The sequence below is a fragment of the Hippichthys cyanospilos genome, chromosome 6 (genome assembly GCF_059441005.1).
Source record: "Hippichthys cyanospilos isolate Australia breed blue-spotted pipefish chromosome 6, RoL_Hcya_1.0, whole genome shotgun sequence".
Taxonomy (NCBI): Eukaryota; Metazoa; Chordata; class Actinopteri; order Syngnathiformes; family Syngnathidae; genus Hippichthys; species Hippichthys cyanospilos.
The window spans coordinates 9,196,754-9,216,821 of record NC_142374.1 but is presented as its reverse complement, the minus strand read 5'-3'; the positions used below and the strand labels follow the sequence as shown (position 1 = coordinate 9,216,821).

The following is a 20,068-nucleotide window of genomic DNA, read 5'->3' as shown; positions in this document are numbered from 1 at the left end:
CAAGGCAAATCCAAAGCCAATTTTGTCCACCTTCCTTTTTCACGAATAGCATTGTCTATATCCCTGCCCGGCAAACTGTCTTTTACAAGTACCCAAGAACATGCTGTCTCCTAGATGTTGTTCATCAGCTCTGAGAGGTTGTACATTATGTCTGCTTCAAATACATGCACTCTTCTAATCAGCAGTCATCTGGCTGTGAGGCAGCAGCCGACAGTGTCTCTGTAACCCAAAATGGATTAAATTGCTGAGGCGAGAGATGGACGGCATCTTCAAACACAATCCTTTTGCTTTCTTCATTTTGGTCCTGATTATCAGTCAGTGAACTTTAGCGAGAGCCTTTATCGTGACTCTGCATGGCAGTTTTATCTGTTCAACAAAAGCTGCATCACAGTGGAGTCATTATGTATCACACAATTAAGAGCACTTTTGCTCTTTCTGCAATTTCCGTCCTTTCCTCTTCAACAACATTTGTGGCATGTCAAACGTTACTGCTTTACGAGCATGCTTGGTCAAAGTTCAATTGGAAAAGCTTTGAAAATGGCTCTCTCTCTCTATGTTTAACAGTCAGCCTCTGGACCCCTGAGAGCACAGCACCAACCGTTCTCAAGCTCACTTAATTGGACCTTTGGGGTACGAAAGGTTGCAAAATGCAACCCCAAATAGATAAATAAGCACAAGATATCCCAACACAAGCTTCAATTTGCCATCAGTGCATTCTGGCTGAAAGGTGGGCAGAGTGGTTGATTCATTGCAGTGCTTAAGGATGGTCCTATCAGCCCGTGGACTCGTGCACACCTCTCTCTCTCAGACTTTGGAAACTGACAGCAACAGTATGTCACAGCCCATTCTGTGACATACAAATTGTTGTTTAAAATGTTGTTTTGTGAGCAGAGGCAAAACAGCTCTCAGTTTAATCGATACGGCAAAATCAATGCAGCTCCACTGGGAAATGCCACCGAAAGGCCGTCCAGCAAGCAACGATAAAGTAAAAGAAAAGTTGTATATGGAAAAAGGAAGGACGTTGAGGGGACATTCTACCTATGAAATCAATCCAATTTCTTTGTTCGTTACAAATCTTCCAATCCAAGCAAAAAAGGATGCAAAATATTAGGGTGAAAGTAAAGCATCATTTCAACTTAATTTCAAATTTGAATTTCAACTTCAAATTAATAGAATGACATCTACTCAGATTGGAAGAACCTAGTATAAAATGAGCGTCTTGTGCTCATTTGTCACACGAGTCCAAACCAGTTTGCAAAATTGCATTGTATGCAGTTAGGAGGTCAGTGAGAAGTTTGCTGGAGAGCAGCTGCCTCCTTGCTTTGCCAGTAGTTGACAATGTGTGTGATAATTGGCATCAATAATGTAGACTTGCATGTAGCCATGGCTGTCCTCAGTTGCCATATGCAGTATCATGCTGGCTCACCTCTTCCCCAGTGCTTACACACACACACACACACACACACACACACACACACACACACACACACACACACGCACACTCACACACACAGTGCTGTCTAATTGATTATTTGGGGCTAATGCTGAGGTCCCTGCAGTAATGAGATGTGCATTGCCCATGCAAACAGTGTGGCAGACAACATCCGCTGCATTAGACAACTTACCCTGCTTTGACATCTGCATGCTCAAACATTTTTTTTTTCCATTCTCATCCGAGTTTGCTTTGACAGATTCCCCACTCTGTTATGCCAAATGTATCAAGGCCGACCTTATCAAGCTAATTTCATGTGCAGGTCTTCACTATCTGTTATTGTGGAAGTGCCAAAAGAGTCAACTATTCACACTAATTCTACCTTTCAAAAATATCAAGTGCTAAACAATGTAATTGTGTCTGATAGCACTGCCGTTTGAATTCTAAATTACTCAAAGAATATGTGCTTCTTGTTTCTGGGTGAACAGTGCCAAAATGCAATGCCCAAATGCTTAAAAATACAGTACTGTGTGAAACCTCAATTCTTGACTGCCATAAATCTGGTAAAAAAAAAAAAAAAAGGTGCTGAATCACATTCAAAGCACTAAAGACTCCTGCAGTCCCCAAGCACCAAAGATCATAAATTGTTGCTGCAAACTCTATCAACTACCCCTCCTTATTCTGAGATTGTTGTCCTCACCTCATACCACCAATCTAGCCACCTCCATCCTGTAAACTGCCAGTGATGCATCCTATCACGGCGGTGCCATTCGTGAATGTTGTCCTCGTTGGAGGCCACACAGTAGTGAGTGAACAGGGTTTATGTAGACAATGGGACTGAGGACGCACCCCTTTGGTGTTTCTCTGTTGGTGATTAATCTGTGTGAAGTTTTGTTCCTTATCCTGACAAACTGAGGACTGCCAGTCAGAAAGTCCTGCAACCAGTCACAGAGGGTGGGGTGTAGTCCACCTCACAAACCTCACCTGTGTAACTGGGCATTCATGTAAAAAAAGTCCACTGTCAGTTAATGCCAGAAGATGATGACAAGTCGTTATGGAAATTCACATTAACTTCATTATGACCACATCAATCTCGGTAAATAGCAAAATGATTGACCCAATATTTTGGATTAATGCAGTGTTTCTCAAATAGTTGCCCCCCCCCCCCCCCTCCCCCCAGATAAATGGATCAATCAATCAATCAATCAATCAATATGTTGTCCTCTCCAAGGTACTAACAACAGATCAATTTGCTTAATGAGGAAAATGCATAACTCCTTAAAGCCAAAATTTGAAATCTATGTGGACATCAGATATCCATGTGAATTTTGGTGACGATTGTGGTTTTCTGACAATCCCGTTCGCAGCTCCAGTCAGTTCTACCAACTTTATCTGTCCATAAACATAAATAAAGATGATGATAAGTGATAAAATGATGATGATGATGATAATAATAATAATAATAATAATAATAATAATAATAATAATACATTTTATTTAAACATGATGTTCTTGGCACCCAAGGACACCATACAATTTTTTACATTTCAATAAATAAAACATAAAATGTGGAATTAATTGATTAAAAAAAACAGAAAAGGGCAGAACAACAACAACAACATTGGGTTGAGTAGGTATGCTTGAACAGATAAATTGAGTGAAATGAGTGTCTTTCTAACTGCCATGATTGTCCCACGGTATTCTTGGTGCAAAACAAGCATTTTACAATACCTTGTACAGAATCAGGGTTAACTACATGTGAACTGCACTCACACTGTCAAACGTTGTGTACATGATTGTGCTGATGCGCTATGTCATTAGCACAATACTCTATGTGTTAAGGTGAAGACAGTGTAAACTGTGGTGCAAATAAAGTGCACATGAAGGTGACATCAACAGCCGCAGCTTTTTCTTTGTGAATTCAGCCCTGACTGTATAGTTAAGTATGGTTATACATAGGGGCAACAATTTTGACTTGATTGTTTAAAATTATTATTTATCGCATGAAAAATGTTGTTATGAAATGACTACAAATTATGATGGCTGATTCAATTCTAATCAGATTGTTTTGATGTCATCACTGATGCGGCTGATGACCACTGCCCCTCAATGTCATGTTTGCATGCCACAAAGCTGTAATGTCATCTCCATTTTTAAACATCAGAGTAAACAAATTTTTGCTTATCAGCTTGGTCGCAGCTTCCCTTGCTTTTTGAAAAGGAAAACTCGACAAGAAAAAAGGTTAATTCAACATTTTCTAACTTAAAATTACAAAAACGATATCCACAATAAAGTTGAAAACATGACAATTTTGGTATCACTTTGTAAAAAATAATTAAACTTGAGCTATAGTATAGTATAGTATAGTATAGTATAGTATAGTATAGTATAGTATAGTATAGTCAGGGGCTGGCAGGGTAAGAACACTGGCAGTCAGAAGGGGATGGCAGGCGAGCGGGTAGTCAGGGGCAGGCACCCACCTTGGATCCAGACAGGTTGAACAGGAGAGAAGGTAAGGAGGCTAGGCATGGGGAGTAAGACGAACTGATTCGGACTGGCAGGAAGAGGCAGACTTTTATGCAGGGCAGGTAGGCTGCACCTGGAGGTGATTGGTCTGAATGAAAGGAATGTGGTCAAACTACTTTTGAGAGGGAGACTGAGCTGGTTTAAGATGCAGGCTGTGACAAATAACATTTTTGTTCCACTCAAAACGTGAAGTCAACATTTGAATTTGTAGTTCTTTATAGTCCATGAGGAATTACCAATTCAAATGCACACCAATATTTTGTATGTATATATGTTGCAGTATATTTTGTATTTTTCTTATAAAATTTACATATACATAAAATAAACATATTAGTAAATACGGCCTATTGCACCCCCCCACACACAAACAAACAATACTTCTTCAAAGGGCATGTCAGTATTCTTCCTCAACATACATCTAAGTAATGATTGAGACAAATTAGATACCGTAGAAAACATGCCCTTTTCCAGCTATACAGTACTGTATTATCCTGCACTCATCTGTCCTCTACATACACAACCCATTCCACCCCGACACCACAGTAGTTTGTCTTTTGTGCCCTCTGAGCAATTTAAGATTATGTTTCACCAAGCTGATCTCACATCAGTCCCATGCACCTGTCCCAGACTAATCAGGCTGCCCTTTCCTTATCGTCTTGTCCAGAATTCACACTCTCTCCATCTTTTTCACTTTTCAACCTTCCAAACGATTCTCACTCCCCCAGGTCAGTCCACCTTTGCCTTGCATAAATGTTTTTTCTGTCTTGAAGTCATGCGCTAACACCATGCAGTCAGCAGTTAATGTTGACCTTTTGATGACCCGAATAGCACTGTCTGGTAATCACTTACAAATAGATTCTCTGTGGATCTCCAGGTGTTCTTTTCGTGGGTGATGTTAAATGCTTGGTACTATTCCTGTAGTAATCAACTCAGAAATTGATAGTCACTGACTTGATGTCAACATTTTTTAAAAGAATTATTTGGTTGAAGGTTCAGAAACATAACATTACACAAACATTGTTAACTGTTACGTTTTGGTGTTATGTTTTTGGATCAAGTTAAGTGGCTATTACTACTCATTCTTTATTTGTTATTGTGAGTGAATACTCATTATTTATTATCGTCTATCAAAATTCTTTTATGCTAGCCATTAGCAATCAGCGCGTTAGGCCTTACCATTTAAGGTCAACAGAAACAAACAAGTATTTAGTTCACACATAGATATTGATATATGTACCTTACATTTGTAATAGTGTCCTTTACACGTACTTACAGATGATGCTTCAACAATATTCCATGAGCTAATCTTGCGAGTTGAGCTGCCTGTTAGCTGCTATGAGGTAAAAAAAAAACTGTAAAAACCTGTTTTCCTTCATCTTTTTCTTTGACGTCTTCTTCTTGATGCACAGACTAACTATGTTTTGTGCTTGACTGCCTCCTTTCCAGTTAATATTTGAACACTACGACTGAGCCCCTATGCAGTAGATTGTTTGGAGTGACGCATTATGTTAATAATACAGCCTTCGTGCTTTTGGGGACGTTCACATCCCCCTTTCATTTCATTTGGGAAGCTCCATGTGAAAAAAAGCTTTTTAAAGGAAGCCATTTAATTACTAAAGTAGTAAGTGGTTTTAAGCACACGGATAACATCAGGCATTAGGCCACCAGGTGGAACGCCAACACAAGAAATTGAGTCAAAGGTCAAGACGGTCTTTGCATATAGATTATATAGGTGCTGCAACATTGTTCATGTCCAGTTCCACTTAGAAATAATGGATTATTACTTTACTTTAGTCACAGTTTTTTATTGGAAATGATCCAAAACTTCTGACATCCTTCATTTCTGGGAGAGTCTTTCCCTTCCTGTCACTGCAAAACTGTGTAGATCTGCAATAAAGATTCCAGCGGACTTGCTTGAAGTTTTTTTTGTTTTGTTTTTTTCCCCGAGCTTAATTAAAAATAAGTTAAATCCTTATCTATAAGGAAAACATTATATATAATACACATTTGAAATTTTCTGACAGACCTGGTGGAGGGTGAAACAAGAAGATGTTTGCTGAAAAAAAGCATTGGAATATCTGGAGCTTTAGCGGTGGCTGTGTTTGTTGCTGCTGTTGTTGTAGTTGTTGGTCTGTGCTGTCAAAATAAATGATACTGTGTTGGGTCTATTTATGCAAAGGAACCAGAGGGACTAATCTCAAGGAGGGGCCAATGACTGGAGCCATATTCTGGAGAATATTACATGAAATTCTCCTTTCCCGGATCATGAACGTGTCCTCCAGCATGACAATGACCCACAATATATTGCCAGGGCAACTAATGGTGCTCAAGAAAAAGAATATTGAGGTCATGGAATGACAACGTCAACCTCCACATGTAAATTGAAGGTTTGAGTTTCGATGCAGCAGCTTGATAAAACGCACAATATTTTATAATGTGTGCATTGTTTTTGTTTTTTTTTGTTTTCTGATAGTATCTATACTTATATTATTTATTTTATAATCTGTAGCCATCTTCAATAAACAAGAATATAGTTAGGTTAGTGTTAGGGTTAGCAAATAGTTGTTCGTCTATGCGTGTCTGGCGATTGGCTGGCAAACAGTTCACCAGGTTCCCCGGAAATTGTCCCGAGACAGTGAGGATGAGAGGCTAAGAAAATGCATGGATTAATGGATGGATGGATGTGAACAAAAGTCTAAATTGTACAGCTCTTAGATTCTTTCATCTTTGAGTGTTCCACTGTTCTTTCAGGAACTGTTGAATATTACCAGTGCACAGTTGTATGAGTAAAAGCATAAACATTCCCGTGTCCGCATCATTGAATTATGTAAATGCAGCTGCCATAGAGGAAGGAGTATCTGCAAGGGGTATCTGCATCAGTGTATGTGCAATATGTCGCAAATCCATCATACCTAGTAATAATTTAATAACAATTAATTATTTGGAGTACTTTTCAAGCGCTGGGTCCAAAGTGCTAGACAGAATATAAAACACACTAATAAAATAGGAGAGCAATAATAGAGATTTAAGCAAATTATTTGCTATTTCCACCAGATTTATGAAAAAAAGAAAAATGTCAGTTTGAGGAGCATTTTTCAATCATCATCAATCTTTTTGTTTTATGTTTTCTACTTTGATTTTAATAATATACTTTGAAATACAGTCAGCCCCCGGCTTACGAGCACCCTGATTTGCGAACAATTTGCCTTACGAGCGTGGATCAGGGAGAATTTTTGTCCTCCGCTTACGAGCAAACCTCTCGCCTTACGAGCATTCCGACAAACCAGCCATTGAGTATGTAGAAACGTTCTCGCCTAACTGCGTCAACATATTCAGCAGTTGCGTCATCTACAATCATTAACAGATACTTGTGGCGTTAACGTGAACGCTATTGGTATTACAACCTCACACTGACTGTCTCACTCACGGTGTCTAAATATATTACCATTTAAGTGTAGTGTTTGTACAGCTAAAGGGAAAAACAGCTGACATGAAATTAAATGTGCCGATTGCAGGACAAAGAATTGTCATTGGTTTAAATGTGTGTTTTTTTTTAATTAATTGTCAATACATTCCAACCGTTTAAAAAAAAGTGCGAATAATTATCAGTCAGTCAAGGAGACGCCAATATGCTATTGGTCGATTAAGGTCACCCGGTCTCACTCACGGAGATGCTATTGGCCGGCGTCACACGTCAATCACAGAAATGCCGATATGCTATTGGCCGAACGCCTTTATCTAGCTTGATGGGACAGGATGGAAGGAAGTAGAGAAAATGAGTGAAAAACGGAATGTTTTGAAGACTTTGCAAACTTTATCTGTTAGACATAGCTTCTAAAATTACTAGCAGCGGTAAAGGAAGAAATAAGAGGATGATGTTTTAGTATCTCCGTGATTTGCACCATGACTGAAAGAGTTACTGTAACACTGTAAGACCAATAGCCTATTTGCGTTGCCGTATTAACTCAAAACGTTGATCTCTGCACCCTGTTACGGGTGGTATTACAGTGCTGTATAATGGTTGCTTGACAAAACTGCATGTCATGTTAGTCGGCGACCTCCCGACATGCTTTGGGACAGCGCCATTGTTGCAATTCTGTGAGTTGAAACCAACAGTGAACTGACGCTCGAACAAGCCATAAGTGTGGTGCCTAGTTAATACAACACACACAACCTCACCTCCGCCTCCACCCAGCTCAATTCACGTCGGGAAAAACAGCTGACATGAAATTAAGTGTGCCGATTGCAGGACAAAAAATCGTCACAGGTTTAAATGTGTTTTAATCAATAAGATGTCAATACATTCCAACCGTTTAAAAAAAAAGTGCGAATAATTATCAGTCAGTCAAGGAGACGCCAATATGCTATTGGTCGATTAAGGTCACCCGGTCTCACTCACGGAGATGCTATTGGCCGGCGTCACACGTCAATCACAGAAGTGCCGATATGCTATTGGCCGAACGCCTTTATCTAGCTTGATGGCACAGCTGGTTGGGATGGAAGGAAGTAGAGAAAACCCTGACTGAAAAAGTTACTGTGACACTGTAAGACCAATAGCATATCTGATTTGCCGTATTGACTTCGAACATTCATCTCTGCTCATCTCTGCTTATCTCAGCACAAGTCACGTCTTTCCAAAGGTAAAAGTCATTTTTCCTTTGTATTTGTTATTTAATGTAACTGTACAGTAGATTATGTCACTTAATATTAATATATGTATACAGCGTGATGATTTTACCTAAGGCTTCTGCGCGCGTTGCACGCATTCACGAATTAACATGGGTTTGGATTGCCCGCTATACGAGCAATTCGAGATACGAGCGTAGCCGCTGAACGGATTAAGTTCGTAACCCGGGGGCCCACTGTACTGCTACCTTTTCTAGAAATGCCCTTAAAGTCATATTTAATCTACAGATGTAAAGATTCAAGTAAATATACATTTCCATATTCATTGTTTTCAAATAGGGCACCACCGTGGAAAAGTGGTTTGCACTTCTGCCTCACAGTTAAGAGTCCCGTGTCCAATTCTTGCTGGGACCGGCCTCCCTGTGTGGAGTTTGCATTTTCTCCTTGTGCCAGCTTGGGTTCACTTAGGGCACTCCGCCTTACTCTCATATTCCAAAAACATACATGGTAGGTATATTGAACACTCTAAATTGTCCTTAGGTGTGTTTGGGTATGTGAATGGTTGTCCGTCCCTGTGTTTTTTTTTTTGTTTATTTTACCGATACAGTATTGGAACATTTACTTTCTGTGCATCAGTGGCTGTTTGAGTTGTATTTATTGAAAATTCAGTCGGACAGAACAAGGTTTGTGAGGGGACTGACAGAAAATAAATAATAAAACGAAAATGAAAAAACAACAGAGAAAAAAAGCAGAATCACGCATATGTCAGGTTATGTGTGGAGGAAAAACAGTCCCACACTCTTTGAACACACTCCAAGAGGAAACTGGAACATGAATGGAGACAATAGTGGTAGACAGCCATCCAGTGTTTGTGGTGTGTGTATTAACACCGTCACACGTACTATTTGTCACCTTTTGCTATGCCAGCATAATGAGGATGGACAAAGTTGAAAATGATATCAATATGGGCAGACCTAAAGTGGTGCACCAGCCTTACCAAGGTGGCCATTATCAAACAAGAGGAGAAAGAACAAGTGGGTGGCCCTCCTTAAGCTATCAGGACACAGCACCATTGCTGCCGATCCTCCGCAGAACACCCTGAAGACCCCGCTCACAAGTGGAGGCGAATTTGGCTCCTTATTATCTCTCCTTTTTATTAGTCTTCATTCGGCCTCTCTTCCATTCTGCCATAATTGATTGGACCAATATTAATGGGCCGTTATCATGATATTTTAAACTTTACACGTAAACTGTAGGTACGCCTCTGTCTATGATAATACATCAATTTCAGCACAATGTTGATTCAAATCCTTACGAAATAAGAGCTATTTTGGTGGCTATATTTCACTCACTGTGGGCATGGGCAATACAGGGTGGTAAGTAGTGATGCTAACAACGTGAGGAGTCTGAGGACCCTATCCTTTTCTAAGATCGTGTGGTATTCATAGGACAGTCTTTTTTATACTCACTTGAAAAAAAAAACAGATTCTTTTTATCATTTTTGTTTTTATCCATCTACATAAAAGGAGTTTTTTATGTGACTCTCTATTTTACACTACCTATGTTACATATAAAATATATCCAAATTATGAAGGGTATGCACACAAGCAACCATGACTACAGGAATACAACTAATATTTAAATTAAACTCAGTACGCAAAGTCATATTATAAGACATTGTCTTCTTTTTTTATTTAATTTCCTATAACCGGGTAAAATGCAAAAAATGTGGGGGAGGGGGAGGAAATAAAAGGGTGAGAGTAAGTAATAGGCATGATGCTGCGATCAGATAGGAAGTGAGAGCGTAAGACGAAGAGAGGGAGTGTAGACGATAACCCCTCTAACCAAATGGATCCACAGTAATCCCCACTCCAATCTGAGGGTTGCATTCTACACCCCCAAAATACTGTAGGTGAAAACCTACCATATAGAAGTGCCCTTTTTGAAATACACTGTAAATATATGTTTATAGCATTTACCTCTGTCATGAGCCTGTGTGTATGGAAATCTATTTTGTCTGTATAGGGTTAGATCATAACAAATGCACTTAAACCCATTTTAAGGTCTTCAAACACAATCAAAATATTGTCCAAAAATGTTTTTATTATTATTATTAATGTTGTTCTAAAAAAATAACCATTATAATTTGAATTACACATAAGATCTAAATTGTGATCTAATAAACTAAACCATGATGTAATAGGGGTTTACCATTGTCCAAATGATTATACACTCAGCTATACTCTGCAAACTATAGAGAGGCAGATGTGAAGGTCCTTTCCTTTATTCTGCTTCACAGATTTCCCTGCACCATCGGTTCAATACTTCTAACCAATCACACAGCATAGCATTTCCTTTCTCATGTGAAAAGAACTGGATTATTAGATGGAACCACCAAAGAAAAGATTCTCAACCAGTGCAAATCAAAAGTGGCACCCTCTCTGGGTCCGTGCAACCCTTCAGTGGAATAACTGTCCAAGGGTTCCCTGACTCCCTCACTCCCAACCATCACTGAACCTGGCTGTTCTGAGTCATGGCCTACTTCCGTTGCTTTTACCTGTTTTTCTCGTATTGCAGAGGATGAGGCCGGAAAATATCACATCACCCCCCGATTTGGGGTGCAGTTATGTTGCCGTTTAGAAGGCAAATGTCTCCATCAACTTAAGAGGAGATGTACTCATGCGGCCATGGAAAAAAAGGTTAGCATGGAATGACCAAGACAAATAAATAAATACGTATGCCTCATACTTCCGTGATCACGGGTTTGATTACGACTCCAGCATCCCTGTCTGAAATTTGCATGTTCTCGTCATGCCCACATGGTAGGTAGCAGCTTCAAATTACCCTTAGTTGTATTTGTGAATATGTTGTTCATCTACGTGTGCCCTGCGATTGGCTGCGAAGCAGATCAAGGTGTACCCCACCTAATGCCCGTAGACAGATGAGCAAGGCCCTAACATTTCTGCGCCCCTTGTGAGGAGAGCGGCTGAAAAGATGGCTGGATGGACGGATACCTCATGTGATATGACTTACTGAGGTGTCAGAATTTTTCAATTGAACAAGGAACATAGCTGTTATAACACTTGAATTTCTCTGGCAATTTTTTCATGACAGAATAAACAGTCTTAATATAAATGATCAGAGTGGTATTAATGTAGTACTACACTCCGTTATGTCCTCATGTGTGTAAATGATGCACCCCCACTTAATTAAGTGGCCAAATGCTTTTTGATTAATAATTCCTAACTAAACAGGTAATTATTTTTACGTCCATCGACAGTTCCAGTCCACAGTTTGGAAACACCTTCACATTCTAATGTTCTCAATTACAATTACAGTTCATAAAACATTATCCACATCAAAAAGCTGACTGAGAAAATACCAAGATTAGCAAATCTGTTCAAAAGTCGCCTACTTTAAAGAAACTAAATTATAAAAGATATTCTGTGTTGTTTTTTAAAGTGTGTTTTAACCAAATAATTCCATGAATACATTTTCATTATGTTGATTACAACGACTACTAAATACTATTATTAAAATTACATTTTTAATGATAAATAAACAGTAAATTAGAGAATATTTCCAAAATTTTTCCTTGTACTGTCAGAAAAAAATAAAAAGTGCAGTCATGAGTAAAGCAGATCCTATTGATATATTTGTTTAGTTAAAAAAATATAAAGTGGCATAATTAAGTCAGCTCTTATGATAATTGTATGCAATGTCTGTACATTATTTCAAAAACTGCATATGCAATGCCTAAAAAATGGCATGGTCTGGTTTAATAATTTTTACTCACTATAAGTGATTGATAATGACATAAAAATGCAATCAATAGAGGTGATACGAAAATGCCGGTGACACATGACTGATGCATCGGTAACAGTGGCAAAACCTTTTCTTCTTACATTCTATAGGAATTATTTTTAATTTATGCAGGATGGCTTTTTCATATATTTGGTTGAATTAAGTGCTTCAGAACTGTATGTACTTTGAGAATACTGTAGTGCCAAAATATTACGTTACTCTTGTAAGTACTTTGTTTGATAATTCAAGAGAATATATACACACTCACTCACACATGGCTCGTGTTTCTGGAAGTCCTTCAAATGGGTGTCCACAAGAGCAAACATTTTGCTGTCATTCTTTTACAAGGTAGCTATTGTGTGCACTTTGCAAAGCGTTATTGAAAAGTCACTAATAGTGAGGCTGTGGGTAATAAAAATGTTAATAAGAAAGAAAAGGTTCTGACTGGAAAGTCATCAACAGTAATAGTTCATGTTATAATGACAAATTGGCTGTATGGAACTATGTAGACCGAATGGAAAAGGAAACAATAATTCCCTCCCTTCTGAGTCCCGAGTCCTTACATACAGGACTATTTGTAAGGTCAGCACGCAGGAAGGGTTACTTGACTTGAATATTCCTCATACCGATTGTAAAGCTCTCTGTTTGGCATTCAGAATGTAGCTTGGAGACACACCGACCATTTTGAACTAGCACGAGTTCAGTATACGAAGCAGCACATGGGGCCTTGTTAGAAAAGATTTCTTTGGTCAGTTGACCAAATCAAACCACATTCATAAGTCATGCAAAGGCAGATCCTTCTTTTCTGGCTCCACAGTGTATACTCACTTTGACATGAGTGTACATATGGATTTGTCCCTTGGGTGGTACCCTGTGGTGCTGACTGTTTGGAAACATGAATTCCAGTAATAAGTCCTATTGTTGTGTGTCTCAAAAGTGTGAGCTGTGCCAGAGAACCCTCAGAACGACACAGCAGCCCGAGAAGAATGAAAACCGAAAATGTATTTCAATGAGCTAACCTTCCACTTGGAAAAATTGATTCATTTGTATTTTAGTGACAAAAGATGCATGCGGGAAGGTGTTGTTTAGTAAACCTACAGTACGTGATGATGGCATAAGACCAGCTAAACACTAACATACATTGAGCAGATGGCCTTTTTTATTTTTACTGAACTAGGCATTTTTTTTTGATAAGCTGTTCTGCAATTTGATGTTGCAGTCTCACAAAATTATTTCAACGAGTCCTGAAATTATTGATGAACAAATTCCAACAATAGCATGGCAATAACAACAAAGATATTATCTAATGCCTAAATACAAATCAGATGTGAAAGACTGCTTTAATCAGACAGCCGGGTGCAAAGATTTGGGAAGAAACATGTGAAAGAAAAGATCTACCCTCTCAGACAACCATCAGGATTCTGCACAGACAGCTGTACTAAGCATAAAGGACATGCCAAGCCTTTGATCAGGAAGGGAGAGTTACCATAGGTAGGAGAGATCAAATGTGGAAAGGTGTTTGAGTGTCTCTCAGGCTAAATCGGCTTATTTCACCTATACATCTGTGACAAGATATTGTCAGAAATCCACCTAGCCCCCCCCCCCACATCCCCCTCAAAAAATCTCCAGACACCACTATGCAAAAAAGGACTCAATCAAGTATGCAATTATAATCCGACGCCCACTGTGCAATGAAACAGCAGCAGGCAATGCAAAGGAAAACAGGGTCCAGTGTGTCTTGCAAAGCACAGCACAGCACAGTAACAAGACGTTAATTTGCTTTGTCTTCTTTTCCTCCATTCATCTCAACATCACCTGCCGCAACATGCAAAAGAAAAGCAGCATGAGCAAAACATGAGCCCCACCTTTCCACCACTAATTTGAGGGGTTTCAGACTGTGCCAGTGCGATTTCAAATCCCTCAGCCAAGAGAGTGAACGAGAGGAGGATTAGAGGGGTAATGCTAGTAGATGAGAGCAGGAGGGCCACAGTGGTTTGCCACTCTGCAAGGATTAGCTCCCAAAACTACTTCACAGTCACCAACTATGTCAATCAACCACATAATTCAGACAGTCTACCAAAGACCCTTCAACGAGAACAAAAAACATCTCCTCGCAACAAATGGATGTATGACTTCTTTGAAAAATCTTGAAAATGGGTTGGAGTTGGAGATAATTTAGTTTTGCAAAATGGCTGTATTCACACTGAAATGTTAGCTTATGCTGCAATGGTAGAATCAAACAGATTCATCGCAGGGTAAACCACAATCAACATCTTAATAAATGTGAGTAAATTAGTTAGGTGGAAAACCTACAATCCTGCTGTGGTGGCTGCTTGTATTTGTTGTGCTCAGTTTGTATTTTGCTTACAGTACTCAATTGGCATTATTGATTGTGGTAATAGTATAATTAGTCTAATTTTCATCACAAAAATCAAAAGAAACATTGTAAAATATATTGCCACTTTTTTTTTTGTGTGTGTGTGTGTGTGTGTGTGTGTGGGGGGGGGGGGGGGGGGGTCGTTTTTAATCCCCTCCTACAAAGCTAGAATTCAGATTCCCACAGATTGGCAGGTACCCACAGGGCAACTGTGCCCAACAAAGCCATTTTCCGAATTTCCAGATCTCAACTTCTCACATGTCAGAAGCACACCTGTTCCAGGACTTCTCTTCTTACTTTCCGATTTCTATTTTGCCATGGGCGAGACGAAAGAGAAATGCACAATCTGTAATGGGTTACAAAAGCCATCTGCAAAAGCGAAAACTTGAGAAACTAGCAACTAATTGTGTCATTATTTGAAAGTGGAAGAAAAGACAGATTATGACCATTGATTGTCCTCAGTCTCGATGTCCATGCAAGAGCCCGCCTTGTGAATTCAAAATGACAATGGAGGTAAAGACAGGCAAGGAAGCAGCCTTAACGTACAAGTAGAAGTACCTTCATGATCTGGCCGCATCAGACCAAGTTGAGCTATTTGAGCTATACATCAGACATGCTGTGTTTGGCGGTTGACAAAATCTGAGTTTGACCCAAATAACACCATCCCCACAGTCAAACATTGAGGTGGAATGATTATGTTTTGGGTCTATTTATGCAAAGATATATTTCTCAAGGAGCAGAATGAATGGAGCCATGTACTGTAGCATACTACATCAAATTCTTATTTCCTTGAGTCCTCCAGCGTGACAATGACCCAAAACATACTGCAAGGGCAGGGGTAGGCAAACTTTAACACTCAAAGAGCCATTTTGACCACGGAAAAGACAATACTGGGAGCTCTCAACACTAGATAGATAGATAGATAGATAGATAGATAGATAGATAGATAGATAGATAGATAGATAGATAGATAGATAGATAGATAGATAGATAGATAGATAGATAGATAGATAGATAGATAGATAGATAGATAGATAGATAGATAGATAGATAGTTTTTTTTTCCCATCATGTAGAGCCTCAATATAAGGTTAAAAGAGCTGCATGCGGCTGTGCAGTGGTTCGGAAAAAGAATATTGATGTCATGGAGTGGCCCCATCAGCCTCCACATGTAAACACAATAGATAACCTGTGGAGGAAGTTGAAGGTTTGAATTTCTAAGCAGGATCCTGATAAAATAATCTGTAGCCTTCTATCATTGTCAATAAACAACATTATTTAATTTTTTCAAATATGATCAAATGTAACATGCAGAAATCAAAAAGTATTTCCCTTCTGTGTTTACACTGATTGGCCACAAAGTTACTTACATATACACAATGAGATCCCAAAAAGTAGATGTAAAAAAATATATAAACAAAAATTTAAAAAATGTTGTATACTTCCATAAAAATGCATCAATGCTCAATTTTGTCAACACTATAAAAACGGTCTTTCAACATTTTGCCATTTGCACAAGGGTTTCACAGAATTAACATGTTATACTGTATTTTTTTCATTCTCAAAAAACGTGTCTTATTTTAGTCAAGTGCAATCAATAAAGGGGATAACCGTCCATCCATCCATCTTTTCCTCATATTCTTTTCTTCCACCTATCCTACTTGATTTTGGACAAGATGACCTTACACCCTGGACTGTCACATAGAGAGCAAATTTAAAAAGCGTTTTCAGTGTTGATAAATGTAGATAACAGAACAATAGAGTAGTCTCCATGCAGAAGAGACATACTGATAATCTATATTATTACTCTATTACTAACCTCTTGAAATAAGGTTGATTATTGTGAGATTAAAGTGCTATGTGTCTTCAACTATAGGCTTTTTTTTCATTTATTCATAGTGACATATAGTTCGGGCAATTTGCTGTCTTAGAAGTTTTGATGAAGGTTGAAGGTTGTTTGATGCCCCCTTTACATGACTGCAACCAGAGTAAATTTAAACATACGCAATGAAGGCAGACGCGGAGCTACATGATGGCCATGGCTTCACATCAACATTCTCTACCCAGCCTTTTGTCAAGCCCCGCACCTAGGGGAAATTTTCCCTAACTGTTCATTTTTACTTGCATGCAGTATTTGTAGATTCATTGATACTTACGAGTTATTTATATTAATTGCATGAAAAGATCTAAATTTAAATAATAAAATAGAATAGATTATTTCATAACGTGCTGATGGGCACAACACAGCAGCACAACATTCACAACTCTATACCACAAAATGGAGTAAACATTTCTTAATCCCAGCTGCTTTCTAGCGCTACAAACAAATAAAGTGGCTAAAGAAATTAACTAAAGATAGTTACGGCAAGGTGTATGAACATGAGACGCTACACATGAAAGACAGATGTACAAACACGCACAGGGACTGACAACAATACGAACATGACTACACAGCTAGGGACTGATTACAGACAACGGGATGCCACACAGTCAGTCAGCCATAAAAGCAACCAAATCTGAAGCCTATTTAACAGTGGTGGTTAATTGCTGCCACTGGTGGCTTTCCTCAAACCAATTGTCAATCAAGCCACTCTCCCCTGCACCAATTGAGGATGAGGGCTGCCAATCAGGGAGGAGCAGGTGAAGATCTCCAGCACACACACACACACACACACGCACACGCACAAATTAACACCCACAACCCAAAAACACATTGAAATGGCCATGAAATATCATGGGCCGTAGCAGTTGCCTTTTGCTGTTACAAGTTTCTAAGAGGAAGCTCTCGATTTAAAAAATGTGAGTAACTCCTGTGCACCACCATCACAACCACAAATAAGAGAATCCATCCTAATCTGTAGCTGTTCATGTACTAACTAAACCATTTCTGGCTAACACATTGGACTGGTCGCCGGTCAATCACAGGACACAATTATGGAATTTTTTAAAACTACATGCATGTTCTTGTATAATGGGAGGAAGTAGGAACATTAAAAGAAGGATGTGTTCATATGGATGTGTATGAACTTCCATGTGCACAAGGGATGTGAGCGGTGAGTCCATATATTGCCCACCTTACTGTTGACTGTTTTGCTCTCTGTACAGCATTTTGTGTTGCATTTCTAATGCTATATAAGTAAAATTTAATTTGAAAAGACCACACGGGAAGAGATTTAAACACTATATTGTCATATCTTAGTCTTATCCAAATATTAATATTTTGAAAAATTATTACATTAGTACCACTATTGATGGTGTGAATCTAAATTGAGCATTACTTTATCATGCTTCTCTTGTATTGGGCATTGAGGCCTGTCAGTGGTTAACAGAGCCAGTGAGGTTATACTGCACAGGAGGCACACCTGTGGAATGAGACCTTGCTGCATTGACAATTCGGTGTGGCTGTGACCAAGTATTTCAAAGGACCGTGCAAGATTTGTTCATTATGCACAGCAGCAGTGTAACATCTGCTGAATACAGGAAATTGTCTTTCAACACCACATTGCACATAAATAACTCTGAAAGCTATGAGGTGCCCGCCTTATCTTATTAGCCTAATAGGGCAATATTTGCATACCTCGTTTGTCCTGAATCTTAACAGTCAGCTCCACGAAAGGTTCTGACTCCCTATCCAGCCTTCTGGTGATGGTGATATCTCCACTGTCGTGACCCACGGACACAGGGGAGCTCTGTGAATCCGGGTGGATGAGCTCAAAGCTAGCTGATTGGAACCTGTTGGGACTCAGGCTCGTTATGACCGAGCCGATGCTGGCATCTTCAGACACGTTGAGGGAGACTAAGCTTGTCGGGTAAAGTGACCCCCGAGGTGCGCGCCTAGCCCTCTGTCGACCCGCGTTTTCCATCCACCTACGCGGGGAAAAGGTGATCACCACGTATTTGCTGCTCAGTGGTGGCCAACCATGATCTGTGGCAATAACAGAGATTTCAACTGGGGACTGGAGCCCGAGAATAGAGTCCAACAGCAAAACTTCGCCGGTCTTGGGGACGACATAAAATGTGCCGTTTTGGGGCAGTGAAGTGTATGACAGTTCTGCGTTCTTGCCGCTGTCTGCGTCAACAGCTTTAAGCCTGTAAACAACACTCCGAATCGCCGCGGTGTCGTCTAAAGTTATGTGCACGGCTTCTGGATGACAAAAAGTCGGCTCGTGGTCGTTTGTATCCAAAACGTTCACTTTTACCGAAGCTACATCCACAAACACAGAGTCTGACGCGCAAGTGTGGCAGCACAGCGCGACTCTCAGCAGGTATTCTGAGCGCACTTCCCGGTCCAGGACTCTGGAAGTTTTTAACAATATATTCCCCCGCTTGTGGTGGGCGAAAGCGTGGAAATCCTGGCTACCGTTGCCGCACACTTTGAGGAGCATTTCCGACACTGGGCACCATTTTTGCGCGTTGATGCGCCTCACTGGGATGCTCAATCCGTTCACTTTAGAAGCCGCCGGGGAGTTCTCAAAAATATGGCCGTGGAAAAAAGGCAGTCGCTCCGGTGTTGCGTGTCCGACTGTTGGCGTCAAAAGGCAACGCAAGAGCATAAAAACAGTCCAAATCATCTTGGTGGCAAGTTATATAAAAGCTGCATCCAAGAGCCTCAGGGAATAGAGAGAAAATTAAAAATAGAAAAAAGATTTCCCCTCATATTTAGATATCATCCTTCCAGGAGACACGTTGAAATTAAAGCTTTTGCATGCTGAGGGGTTCGTGTGTTGCCCCCACGCAGCCCAGCGTTGTGCAGACGGTCCACAGCGCTGCAGGCTGTTGGCTGTGCTCTCATACAGCTTTCAGAAACACAGCACCGGACAGTGCCAAGCGGTGGGGGAGGAGTAGGAGGGGGGGGCTACAAGAGGGGGCGTGCTGGTGAAGCAAGAGGGGAAGCTGCTCTTCTTTGTGCCCCACCCTTCGTGATGGTCAACAGCCCCGTTCACGCGGGGGGGGGGGCTCTTCATGCGTTCGTGTCACAAATCCGCCCTGAGATTAAAATGTTCTCGACAGAGGGGGGGAAAAAAAAAAACACTCAGAATGTCACAGATGAGCAAGTCGAGCAAACACATATGTTCTTGTAAAGCGCTGTCTGAACTTCCAACACTGCCCTAAATTTGCTTCATTGCACCTTGCGCTGGAGTAGTCGAATAAATCTTGTGAACTTATTTGTTGTTACGCTTTGTGTACAGTAGTTAGGGATAAAATGTGAAGGAGAGTGAAAAAGACAATTTAGCTATAGAGAGAACAAAAAGCATCTGTCATTGCCAAACTGTTGCGGTTCCCGTTAACTGCGTTGGATGGCCT

The 20,068-nt window shown here is 40.0% G+C and overlaps 1 protein-coding gene across 1 annotated transcript in view; it reads right to left on the bottom strand.

The window, feature by feature from the left end:
• The window catches only part of LOC148422079 (neural-cadherin-like), a 119,243-nt gene extending 99,688 nt beyond the window's left edge, over window positions 1-19,555 (bottom strand). The window contains exon 1 of the mRNA XM_088416960.1: window positions 18,342-19,555. Within this exon, the coding sequence (XP_088273086.1) occupies window positions 18,342-19,335 (994 nt within the window). The 5' untranslated portion in view covers window positions 19,336-19,555. The remainder of the gene's footprint in view (window positions 1-18,341) is intronic.
• Between the last annotated feature and the right edge of the window lie 513 nt (window positions 19,556-20,068).